The sequence below is a fragment of the Passer montanus genome, unplaced genomic scaffold (assembly GCF_014805655.1).
Source record: "Passer montanus isolate IOZ18808 unplaced genomic scaffold, ASM1480565v1 scaffold154, whole genome shotgun sequence".
Taxonomy (NCBI): Eukaryota; Metazoa; Chordata; class Aves; order Passeriformes; family Passeridae; genus Passer; species Passer montanus.
Genome location: NW_024362494.1, coordinates 107,732 through 120,439, shown reverse-complemented (window position 1 = coordinate 120,439; position 12,708 = coordinate 107,732). Strand labels below are relative to the sequence as shown.

The window sequence follows — 12,708 nt, the reverse complement described above, 5'->3', positions numbered from 1 at the left end:
TACAGAAAGGGTGGTGGTCAGGTGGGGCTGGTCTCTTTCTCCAGACAGAAAGAGAGCACACAGCCTTAAGCTACACCAAGGGAAATTTAGGTTGGACATCAGGAGAAAATTCCAGAATTTTCTTTCCATTAAAAACTATCTGCCCGGGAGGTGCTGCTCTTGTTTAAACTAAGGGAAGAAAGAGAGCACACAGCCTTAAGCTACACCAAGGGAAATTTAGGTTGGACATCAGGAGAAAATTCCAGAATTTTCTTTCCATTAAAAACTATCTGCCCGGGAGGTGCTGCTCTTGTTTAAACTAAGGGAAATTTAGTTTGGATATTAGGAGAAAGTTCCAGAATTTTCTTTCCATTAAAACTTTCTCTTAATATCCAACCTAAATTTTCCTTTTTTAGCTTAAGGCTGTGTCCTCTTCATTCTGTCACTTCTTGGAGAAAGAGACCAACCCCACCTGACCACCACCCTTTCTGTAAAAAACTATCTGCCCAGGGAGGTGGTGGTCGTATTTAAACCAAGGGAAATTTAGGTTGGATATCAGGAGAAAGTTTTTAATGGAAAGGGTGGTGGTCAGGTGGGGTTGGTCTCTTTCTCCAAGAACTGAGAATGAAAGCACACAGCCTTAAGCTAAAAAAGGGAAATTTGGGTTGGATATTAGGAGAAAGTTTTTAATGGAAAGAAAATTCTGGAATTACCTGCCCAGGGAAATGGTGGTCTTGTTTAAACCAAGGAAAATTTAGGTTGGGTATCAGGAGAAAGTTTTTTACAGAAAGGGTGGTGGTCAGGTGGGGCTGGTCTCTTTCCCCAGGAACTGACAGAATGAGAGGACACTGCCTTAAGCTAAAAAAGGGAAATTTACGCTGGATATAAGGAAGAAATTTTTTACAGAAAGAGTGATAAAGTTCTGGAATTATCTGCCCAGGGAGGTGCTGCTCTTGTTTAAACCAAGGGAAATTTAGCTTGGATATTAGGAGAAAGTTTTGAATGGAAAGGGTGGTGGTCAGGTGGGGTTGGTCTCTTTCTCCAAGAACTGAGAATGAAAGCACACAGGCTTAAACTAAAAAAGGGAAATTTAGGTTGGATATTTGGAAAAAGTTTTTTACAGAAAGAGTGATAAAGTTCAGGAATTGTCTGCCCATGGAGGTGATGGAGCCACCATCCCTAGGATGTGTTTAAACAAAGCCTGGACGCAATTCAAAATTAAAAATTTTAAAAGCCCCATTTAAACAAAGCCAGGGGGTGGCAGTTTGAACCCAGTGAAGTGCTGCTCTTCCCTGCAGGTACCTTCGTTGCCCACATCATCATCCATGAGCCCCCTGAGCCACGTGGCCCAGTGCTCGTCGTCGCCCGCGCAAAAATTAAAAATTTTAAAAGCCCCATTTAAACAAAGCCAGGGGGTGGCAGTTTGAACCCAGTGAAGTGCTGCTCTTCCCTGCAGGTACCTTCGTTGCCCACATCATCATCCATGAGCCCCCTGAGCCACGTGGCCCAGTGCTCGTCGTCGCCCGCGCTGGGCTCGTACATGTCGGGGGTGATGTCGGGCGCGCGCAGCTCGGCCTCCAGCTGCCCCAGGGGAACGTCCTTCAGGGGCCTCTTGGAGCGCGTCCTGAAGGCAATCAGGCTGTCCTCCAGGGGCTGCGGGGAGAAAGCAGCACCCCTGGCGTGGTCAGCACAGGAAAAGGGGTAAAAGGGACGGGGAAAAAAAGCGACAAAGTGACGCCAGAACGGCCCGGGGAAAAAACTCGGAGCAAACGCCAGGATGTCCCAGGGAAAAACACAGAAAGTGCCCCCAGAATGTCCCAGAAAAAGCACAGAATGTCCCAGGAAAAAGACCAGAAAGTGCCCCCAGAATGTCCCAGAAAAAGCACAGAAAGTGTCCCCAGAATGTCTCAGAAAAAGCAAAGAGAGTGCCCCCAGAATGTCCCAGAAAAAGCACAGAGTATCCCAGGAAAAAGCCCAGAAAGTGCCCCCAGAATGTCCCAGGAAAAAGCCCAGAACGTCCCAGGAAAAAGCCCAGAAAGTGCCCCCAGAATGTCCCAGAAAAAGCCTAGAATGTCCCAGAAAAAAGCCCAGAAAGGTCGCCCAAAATGTCCCAGCAAAAGCCCAGAACGTCCCAGGAAAAAGCTCAGAACAAACCCCAGAACGTCCCAGAGAAAAACCCAGAACAAACCCCAGAACGTCCCAGGAAAAACCCACAAAGTCCCCCCAGAATGTCCCAGAAAAAGCCCAGAACGTCCCAGGAAAAAGCTCAGAACAAACTCCAGAATGTCCCAGAAAAAACTCACAAAGTGCCCCCAGAATGTCCCAGAAAAAAAACCAAAACACGAAGTCTCAGGAAAAAAACCCACAACGTCCCAGGAGAAAACCCACAACGTCCCAGGAGAAAACCCCAGGGAATAAACAAAACAAAACAAAACAAATTTTAAAAAATAAAAATTCAGAAAATGCCCAGGAAAAAAATCCTGGGAAAACAAACAAACAAACAAACCAGAATTTAAAAAAATAAATAAATAAATTAAAAATCAGAAAAACCGCAGGAAAAAGCCCAGAAATTCTCCTCCTCTCCATAAAACTGTCAGCAAGAAAGGCAGCAGCACCTGGTAGGAGTCCATGCAGACAGGGCTGGAGGCCAGCTCCTCATCCACGGCGTGCAGCTTCTCCATGAAGGTGCTGTCCTTGCTCTGCGTGGGCTTGGGGGGTGGTGGGGGTCCCATGGGAACCACTTCTGCACTGATGTGTCTAACAACAGCTGGGGTGACCTTCTCCACCTGATTGAAAAGGTTAAAAGGTTTTATTCTGGCAGATATTTCCAAGGACAGAGTAAATTTGTTTTTCTGCTTGGGAAGAAAGGGGAGAATTGGTCTCTTGAGTGGTGAGAAATGGGAGAAATGCTTCCCAGAAGGATGTGGAATTGTCCTGATTACATTTATTCCAATTCACAATACATTATTTTCTAACAATTACAATAGTTCTAATATTACAATATATTCTAATTCACAATTACATTACAACCTAATCACTTTGCTTTTCAGAAAGTACAAAGAAATAGGAAGTTTTTCTGGAGATATTTGGAAGATCTGAGTATCAGTCTCAGCATTATCAGAGCTGATAAACCTGAACACCAATTATTGTGGCAGAATCCTCCCAGAAACAAACTGCTGGTGAGCAGGATGTGGAAATATCAGTATAATATTGCTGGGTTTGATCCCATGTCACTTCCCAGGGGTTTCTGATTCTTGTTTGCTGACCCTTGGCCTGCACCCACCCTCACCTTGCCTGTGCCACAAACACCTTTATGCTTTCACCAAACTAATTTCTGCTCCTAAGCCAAGCACAGGAAGCCATTCTCTGCACTCCTCAGAAATTATCAGAAAAATAATCATTTTATCATTAATCTAAGGAACTGACAACAGTTTCCATGCCCAGAGCTTTATTTTAGACTCAACCCTTCTGCAGGGGAACGTGGCAGTGGGACCCTAAATCCACTGGCAGCTGGAATGTCCCCACAGCTTCAGGAATTGACTTTTTTGGGGGGTTTGGATGGATAAATCAGGAACAACTGCTTCCTGCAGCTTTACCTCACAGAGGGTCCCCCCCTCCTCATCAGAGGAACGCCTTGTCCTGGACCTCTTGGCTCCACGAGGAGAAGAAGCTGTGCTCTCCACGTCGCTCTCCAGCAAGCTCTGCAGGGCAAGAGGTGCAAAACCCTCTCCAAAACCATCCTGCCACAATCAAGAACTGCTCCAAACAACATTGCAGAGACTCTCTTCCAGCCAAATGAATAGAGCACTGAAGAATGATTGCTGGAAGATTTACAAGTGCCCATGTGTTCAAATAAATTGTGTTTTGCTGCCTCAGACACAGAAGACACAAAGTGAATTTACCTCCTCTGCAGTCTCATCCTCCTCTTCATCATCAGGCTGGTATTCTTCATCAGAGGAATCATCTTCCTCCAGGGGAATGTCCACAAACTGAGGGGGCTGCACACAAGAGAAAGAGGGTGACCACTGCTAGCAGCAGGAGGAGGAGTTCACAGTCAGAGCAGGTATTTCAAAGTGAGGAAACACCCTGAAGCTCAGAAAGGAAATCCTGAAGAAAGCAAAGAAATAAATTACTGAAAGGTTGGCAAAGGAAAGCAAGGAAAAAACCCAGGGAAAAAAAAAACAAAACAAAACAAACAAACAAAAAAAACCCCAAAAAACCCAACAACCACAAACAGAAAAAGCCCAGAAAAAAAATCCAGGAAAAGAAAAAAAATCCAGGGAAAAAAAAAAATCCAGGAAAAAAGGGGAGAAAAAAAAAAGCCCAGGGGAAAAAAAAAAAAAAAAAAATTCCCCCCCCCCCCAAAAAAAAAAAAAAAAAGGAATATGCCAAAACAAAAGAAAAGGGAAAAAACAAAACAAACAAACAAAAAAAAAACCCAAAAAACCCAACAACCACAAACAGAAAAAGCCCAGAAAAAAAATCCAGAAAAAAAAATCCAGGGGAAAAAAAAATCCAGAAAAAAAGGGGAGGAAAAAAAAAGCCGAGGGAAAAAAAAAAAAAAAAAGAAATTCTCCTCCTCTCCACAAAATTGTCTGAGAAGGTGCAAGAACAGCCACAAATAATTTCGTATTTATATTTAGCATTATATTTATTATAGGATGGAAACTGCATGAGCAGACACCAGTTCAGAGATGATTTTAGTACACAAATCTGCTCCAGCCCCCCAAAAGATCTCAGCCTCAGCAGGAAGCTCCAGGCTGATCTCCCCTTTCCCAGCAAGAATTCACTCACCTTCACCTCGTTTGCCTTCTTAATTGGAGAAATATTCCATGTTGGAATCACCTGGGGACAGCAAAAACACCCAAAAACCCTTGGGCTGGGTCAATGAGCTCCAATAAAACCCTCAAATCTGCCATGGGGTCTCCAGGAAAGGAATTTGGGACACTGGGAGCTCACTGCCCCTGCCAAGCCTGGCCTGGCTCTGCTGCTCAGCTCAAATTAATGAAAAAGGTTTCATTGTCTTAACTCATTCTTCACATTGCAAGACTCAAAGCACATTTATGCTTCTCTTGGAGGGTCACACAACCAAAAGCACTGAGAGAGCATCAGGACAGGCTGAGCTGGAAGGGACAAGGATCATGAATCCATGCCCAGACAGCCCAAGAGCCCCACCCTGGCATCCCTGGGGGCACTGTCCAAACCTTCTGGGACATTCCCTGGGGAACCTTTCCTACACCCACCCCAAAGCTCCCTGCCACAGCTGCAGCCCTTCCCTGGGTGCTGGCCCTGTCACCCAGAGCAGATTTACTCACCCCTCCTTTCTCCACCACCTCCTTCAGCTTGGAACGAGTCATTTTGGGCTCCTGAGAGTTGAAAACAAAATAACAGCAACAAATTCAGTCCTTGCCTTAAGGACAGGCTTCTCCCCAGCAGCTCTTCTCTATGAGTAAAGTTACCATGAGTAAAGTAGAGCTTACTATGAAGCTTTTCTCTTTTTTAAAATTTATTACCTTTAAATTCACTGCCTTTAATGAATTACCTTTCAGACATCACCAGTGTGACCTCAAAAATAACTCCTCCTATTTCTGTTTCATAATTTACTACTACTCACTTCATCCAGGTGGCAAATCTGATCATGAAACCTAATTATTTTAAGTTTTTATAAATTTTATAAATTCCTTTTTTGTTCTACCTCCTCTCCCCACATCCCATTATAGCCCAGGAAGGCATTTGGAACAACAGAAATAAAACAAACTTGAGCAAGATTTTGACTTACAAACAAAGGAATATCCTCTGTCTCACTGATGGCTGCTTTCACCATGGCCACCACGTGTTCATTTGTGATCACTTCCTAAAGGAACACACAAAACCAGGGTGTTTATCAAAGAGAAACAGACAATACAACAAATGTTGGAATAAACTACCTGGAAATACAATGGGGAAATACTCAGTGTACAACAGGCTTTGTAATTACACTGCAGCAAAAATGATTGTTCAGAGATCAGACAGTAAAATTTAAATTAATTCATCTAAAATAAATTTATTTATTCATTTTAAATTAAATAAATGAACTAATTTTAAATTTAAATCACAGCAGTGATTAAAACATTTGCACTACATTCTCTGTGAATGCTTCCCAGCAGAGAGAAAGAAAATAATCAAAACAAAAGCCCACACCAGTTTCCCTGATATCAGTAATCAGTCCTGTCATGGAATCAGCAAAATGTGCTGATCCCAGTCACAGGAGGAATGCTGCTGTGGAGCTGCAAGAGAAAACCTAAATCTTGATTAAACTTCAATCTTTAAGCACTCACAGGCTCCCAAATCTCTGGAGAAAGTCTGGACACTTTCCAGTGTGGAACATGTGAATCTATGGAAAACGTATGGAATAATTTCCAGTGTGGATTATGTGAATGTCTGGAGAAAGTATGGAATAATATCCAGTGTGGAATAATATCCAGTATGGAATATGTGAATGTCTGGAGAAAATATGGAATAATACCCAGTGTGGATTATGTGAATGTCTGGAGAAAGTATGGAATAATATCCAGTGTGGAATAATATCCAGTATGGAATATGTGAATGTCTGGAGAAAATATGGAATAGGATCCAGTGTGGAATAATATCCAGTATGGAATATGTGAATGTCTGGAGAAAATATGGAATAATACCTAGTGTGGAATATGTGAATGTCTGGAGAAAATATGGAATAATATCCAGTGTGGAATATGTGAATGTCTGGAGAAAATATGGAATAATACCCAGTGTGGAATATGTGAATGTCTGGAGAAAATATGGAATAATATGGAATATGTGAATGTCTGGAGAAAGTTTTGAACACTTTCCAGTATGGAATATGTGAATGTCTGGAGAAAGTCTGGAATGATATCCAGTCTTTAAAACATTTCACTGCTGCATTCCAGAAAATTTGGGAGAAATAGGGGAAGGCAGCAGAGACACAGAATCCCATTTTCTGCTTGCTCCCACAAGCTCCAGGGAAGGCAGGTGGCTCTGAGGAACCTCCAGTCCTCCCCCAGCAGCACATGACAGAGAAATGCATTCATTTGGGGCACTTGCACAGAATCCACTGGTGAATCTGCCTGGAAGAGCCATGGCAGTGCCCAGGCTGTCTGCCACAAAAAGGGGAAGTGTCTGAGATTACCTGGATTTGAACAATTCTGCCTGCAGGGAAAAGAAAATTTTGATTTTTGATCCTGTGGGAAGATAAATACTATTGCTCTCCAGATCATATTTTGGGATGAACTGAAAAGACTCAACAGAGGTGCAGAGTTACAGCTTCACTCCAAAGCTGTGACAGCACAAACACTCTTCTGGCAGCTCCTCTCTGAGGGCTGTTGGACATTAACTCAAAGTGATACATTTCTGTCAGCACCACTAGAATTCCACCAGAATTTTATGAGGAAACAGCCCATTCAAAAAAGGAAACAGAGTTTACACCTGGTCCTGTGGGCCCAGGAGGATCATTTAAATTCAGTTATTCCTGCTGCTGCTGCTCAGGAAAAGCAGAAGAGGCCCAGGGATCCACAGCTGCAGGCAAAGCAGGCTCCAGCTGGGTGGCAGGGACACCACCAGCTCCCACCCTCACAGCTTTATTCACTGGGGTCCCTCTTGACAGGTTTATTAGCAGAGATCAGGATGTGGGGGGCTTTTTTGGCTTCCTTTTTCTGCCTCTCTGGAGGCTGGGATTGAAGGCACTTGAGATGGTATTTCATGTTCAGACTCAAGTATTTATTATTTTTTACCCGTGTTACAGTCTCACAGCAGTGAGTTCTGCAGCCGTTCATTAACCAGGCACAAAATGGCTACCTAGCTCTTGTTACAAGTTTTTTTAAGGCTAACCTATCCAATTAAGAAATTACACCTAAATTATTTTCACTTTTAAGCCAATAACTGATTGCTCCAAGTCCACAGGGTGGACTTTTCTGTTCAATTACAAAATACCACCCAAACCCAGGGAGAAGGAGAAGGGGAGGAAGAAGGAGAAGAAAGAGCCAGAAGAAGAAGAAAGAGCCAGAAGGAGAAGAAGAAAGGGCCAGAAGGAGAAGAAGAAAGAGCCAGAAGGAGAAGGATCAACCTCCACCCTAAAGCCTCCATCTTGCTTCATATCTATTACTAGATTCTAAAACCCCAAACCCTAAGTTTTCCACCCTGTGACATTCCACACTTCCAATCAAACTGCACACCACAACCCCAGTGCTACCACTCAATTTTGGAAACTTTCTCCACGGCCTCAGCTCAAATGCAGTGCCCTCCTGGGAGTCAGAGTCTGTCAGCACAGAAACTCTAAAACCCTCAGCATCCAGAACTCCAAGCAAGGGTTCTGCTGAGCAAGAAAGAGCAGCCAAAGGGCCAGCACAGTGCCCAGTGCCCCACTCACGTGCAGGATGTTCCTGACGTTGACCACGGTCAGGTTGTGCTGCTTGGCTCCATCCTCCAGGGTGCGGTCCAGGGACTCGTCCAGTTTGATGTCACAGGACAAGGAGCTCTCTTCTTCCTGGCTCTTCCCTTCTCTCTTCCGTTTGGTTGCCTTCCTCCTCCTCTTCCTCCTCTCCACGTCCTCCCCTTCCTGCTCCTCTGAAAAATCAGCAGAAATGGAATCTAAAAACCTCGGCTGCTTCGTGTCCAGGAGGTGGTGAGGGGATGAAATAAACACAAACCAGAATTCTGCAGAAAACTGGCAAAGATTCTGCTTGCAAGACTTTCCTTGCAAAGGTTCCCCTTGCAAGACCCTTCTTGCACAGATTCTCCTTGCACAGACTCTCCATGCAAAGATTCTCCTTGCAAGACCCTTCTTGCACAGATTCTCCTTGCAAAAGTTCCCCTTGCAAGACCCTCTCTGCAAAAATTCTCCTTGCAAGACTCTTGCAAAGATTCCCCTTGCAAAGATTCTTGCCAGAAACAGCAGAACTTGCCTCAGCTGATGCAAGAGCACCCAAACAGAAACAGCCATGACAACCACAAAGTCTTTTGGGTGATGGATTCCAGTTCTGCAGGGCCTGACTGAGTTACTTGAGCACATCAAGGTCATGCAGCTGCCACCTCCTCCAGAATGATTTATAAAATGGCCTCAGCAGCTTTTTTACACCTTTAATAGTGCTGTAAAACTCCAGGTACCACACAGCAAGAACAGTTTCCAGGACTTAGAAAGTGTTTTCCTGCTTTGCTGGCTCTGAGAAAGAAAAGAATCTTCATTTTCTCTGAAGCAGAGCAGGGATTTTTTAGTAGCCAAAAACTGCAGAGATGAACTCCAGCAAGCTCCACTGAATTATGGAGCACAAGATGAAAATCAATAAATAAAAAAAAGCCCTGCACCTACACAGCCCCCACCATCTTCACAATTCCAGAGTTTGCTGTATCAGCCAGATTTATCCTAAACAGCCCCAAACCCAAATTTCCCTCATCACTCTGCTGGGAGCACTCACCAGCTCTGGAGTTCTTTGGTGGCTTCACGGTGGGGGGATTTCTGGCAGCAGAAACCTGCAGGGAGCTTCTTCCTGGAGACTCTGGCACTGCAGCAGGGTTCTCACCTGGATACAGGTCCCTCTGAGAGCTCACTTCCACCTCTGTGTACAGCTTGGGGATTTTCCCTGGGAACAGAACACCCAGCTGCAGGCAGACACACCACAGAGCAGAGACAACACACCAAAGTGCGTGCTCCACCTTATAAATGAATTTCCCATTTATTTCCCATTCATTTCCCAGCCAAACACATCAAAGCAGCAGCCACAGGTGTGATGCAGCTGCACAGGGCAGCAGATCCATCCTGCTGGAAACAACCCCTCTAAATTCATTTCCCGTTGAATTTCCCATGCAAACACATCAACCCAACAGCAGCACGGGCAGCAGCAGCAGCTCCACGCTGCAGGGAACAAAACACATCAACCCAACACCAGCACGAGATCCATCCTGCTGGAAACAACCCCTCTAAATTCATTTCCCATTGAATTTCCCATGCAAACACATCAATCCAACACCAGCACAGGACGCTGCAGGGAACAAAACACATCAACCCAACACCAGCACGGGGCAGCAGCAGCAGCTCCACGCTGCAGGGAACAAGGGAACAAAACACATCAACCCAACAGCAGCACGGGCAGCAGCAGCAGCAGCCCCACGCTGCAGGGAGCAGCCCCAGGCACAGAGATCCCACTCCAGCTCTTTGCTCTCTCACTGCCAGCTGGGCACAGCCACGCTCACACCCACCCCTGTCACATCAGCCAGCTGCCTGGAGATCTCTCCAAAAAGTGTTTGCAGTCCCTGTTGTCCAAGTGCTCCTGCCACAGGAGGGGCAGGCACAGCCAGGGGTCACTCCCAGCTGGAGCAGCACCCCTGGGATGAATTTTCGTGGCCACCCTGGGCTGATGAGCCCACATGGCTGCAGGGTGGCTGCAAACCCTCCAAAGCCTGACCCTCCTGTTCTGGGCAAACCCACAGCCAGAAAACAGCTGGGAACTGCCCCGTCCCACCTCCTTCCCTGTCACAGACTCAGCTTTCAGTCAAATCAGGGAGCTCAGCCCAGCAGCACGAGCAGCAGAGAGGATTCTCACTGGGAACCACAGAGTCCATCAAGTCTGAAAGGCCACGGAGGGGCACCTGTGCCACCCTGCCCAGGCACGGCCGTGCCAGGGCACAGGCACTGCCAGGCGGGGCTGGGTGCCCGGGCAGAGGCTCCCCAGCCTCTCTGGGCTCTGCTCAGGGCTGGCACTGCCCAGGGCAGCAGCTCTGCCTCCTGGGCAGGGGCAGACACTGGGCTCAGGCCCTGCCCGGGGCTCTGGGGCAGAGCTGGGACACACTGGGACAGACTGGGGGACACTGGGACAGACTGGGATGGACACTAGGACATACTGGGACAGACTGGGATGGACATTAGGACATACTGGGATTGGGTGCCCGGGCAGAGGCTCCCCAGCCTCTCTGGGCTCTGCTCAGGGCTGGCACTGCCCAGGGCAGCAGCTCTGCCTCCTGGGCAGGGGCAGACACCGGGCTCAGGCCCTGCCCGGGGCTCTGGGGCAGAGCTGGGACACACTGGGACACACTGGGACAGACTGGGGGACACTGGGACAGACACTGGGACACACTGGGGGACACTGGGACAGACTGGGATGGACACTAGGACATACTGGGATGGACATTGGGACACACTGGGATGGACCGGGGGACACTGGGACTGACTGGGGGACACTGGGACAGACACTGGGGGACACTGGGACAGACTGAGGGACACTGGGACAGACACTAGGACAGACTGGGACAGACATGGGGATACTGGGACAGACTGGGGGACACTGGGACAAACACTGGAACACACTGGGGACAGACAGGGACAGACTGGGACACACTGGGAAAAAGGGGCGTGGTTACGCAGGGCGTGAGCGCGGGGGCGTGGCCTCGCCGTGCCGGTGTGTCTGAGGCAGCGCTGTTAATTTGTTTAATTGATTTCGGCCCTCCCCGCGCGGCGCTCGGAGGGCGCAGCGCGGGTTTTCAGATAGGGGCGGGTGAAATCAGAGCGGCGGGATGGGAGGGAGCGCTGTGGGGCACAGCTGGGGGCACCCTGCCCAGGGCACAGGGCACTGCCAGGCGGGGCTGGGTGCCCGGGCAGAGGCTCCCCAGCCTCTCTGGGCTCTGCTCAGGGCTGGCACTGCCCAGGGCAGCAGCTCTGCCTCCTGGGCAGGGGCAGACACTGGGCTCAGGCCCTGCCCGGGGCTCTGGGGCAGAGCTGGGACACACTGGGACAGACTGGGGGACACTGGGACAGACTGGGATGGACACTAGGACATACTGGGACAGACTGGGATGGACATTGGGACACACTGGGACGGACTGGGGGACACTGGGACTGACTGGGGCAGACATGGGGACACACTGGGACTGACTGGGACAGACACTGGGACACACTGGCACACGGACTGACTGGGACACACTGGGACTGACTGGGACAGACATGGGGACACACTGGGACGGACTGGGGGACACTGGGACACACACTGGGACAGACTAGGACAGACACTGGGACACCTGGAGACACTCAGAGACACACAGGGATAGCCAGGGACACTCAGAGGGACACCTGGGACAGACAGGGAGACCCCCAGGGACACCTGGGGACACTCAGGGACCCCCAGAGCCCCCAGGGACACCTGGGGACCCCCAGAGCCCCCAGGGACAGCCGGGGCTGGGCCCCTCTCAGCGGAGCAGCTCCCTCAGGCTCTCGCTGTGACAGGGATGCTCCAGGCCCCTCGCCCCCGGCCTCACGGGGGCCAAGGGACACCCACGGGCCCTTCCCCACAGGATCCCAGCACGGCTCGTGTGGGGAGGGGACACAAATCCCACCCAGCGCCCCCCTGCCATGGCAGGGACACCTCCCACCGCCCAGCCCGGCCTGGGACACTGCCCGGAGCGAGAAAACAGCGGGAGAACATCATTTTCATTTTAATCTGTAACACTTCCTAAGGAAAAAAAAAACCCGAAGGCGGGGCGGGCGCCGCAGCGGGGCCAGCCGGCAGCTCCTGCATCCCGGCCGCCAGCATCCTCCGCTCCGGGCCCCGCTCCCGCGGGCCCGGCCTCGGCGGGGCCATGGCCGAGATCACCAGTGTCCACCCTGGCTTCGGTGAGTGCGGCCCGGCCGTGCCGGTGCAGCGCGGAGCGGCGGCAGCGGGGCCGGGCCGTGCGCTGCGCTGCGCGCCGCTCCGGGGCCGCCGCACCCCG

The 12,708-nt window shown here is 49.1% G+C and overlaps 2 protein-coding genes across 5 annotated transcripts in view; one reads left to right on the top strand and one right to left on the bottom strand.

The window, feature by feature from the left end:
* Positions 1-9,685, bottom strand: part of LOC120498890 (GON-4-like protein) — a 46,847-nt gene extending 37,162 nt beyond the window's left edge. Inside the window, exons 1-9 of the mRNA XM_039702112.1 lie at positions 9,426-9,685; positions 8,381-8,577; positions 5,759-5,833; positions 5,295-5,345; positions 4,774-4,824; positions 3,882-3,977; positions 3,576-3,680; positions 2,595-2,765; positions 1,440-1,632 (exon numbers count right to left, since the gene is read on the bottom strand). Coding sequence (XP_039558046.1) covers positions 1,440-1,632; positions 2,595-2,765; positions 3,576-3,680; positions 3,882-3,977; positions 4,774-4,824; positions 5,295-5,345; positions 5,759-5,803 — 712 coding nt within the window. The 5' untranslated portion in view covers positions 5,804-5,833; positions 8,381-8,577; positions 9,426-9,685. The remainder of the gene's footprint in view (positions 1-1,439; positions 1,633-2,594; positions 2,766-3,575; positions 3,681-3,881; positions 3,978-4,773; positions 4,825-5,294; positions 5,346-5,758; positions 5,834-8,380; positions 8,578-9,425) is intronic.
* A 2,792-nt stretch (positions 9,686-12,477) lies between these two features.
* SYT11 (synaptotagmin 11) overlaps positions 12,478-12,708 on the top strand; it is a 17,103-nt gene continuing 16,872 nt past the window's right edge. For all 4 annotated transcript variants that reach the window (XM_039702253.1, XM_039702250.1, XM_039702254.1 and 1 more), the window contains exon 1: positions 12,478-12,610. In XM_039702253.1, the coding sequence (XP_039558187.1) occupies positions 12,577-12,610 (34 nt within the window). In that variant the 5' untranslated portion in view covers positions 12,478-12,576. The remainder of the gene's footprint in view (positions 12,611-12,708) is intronic.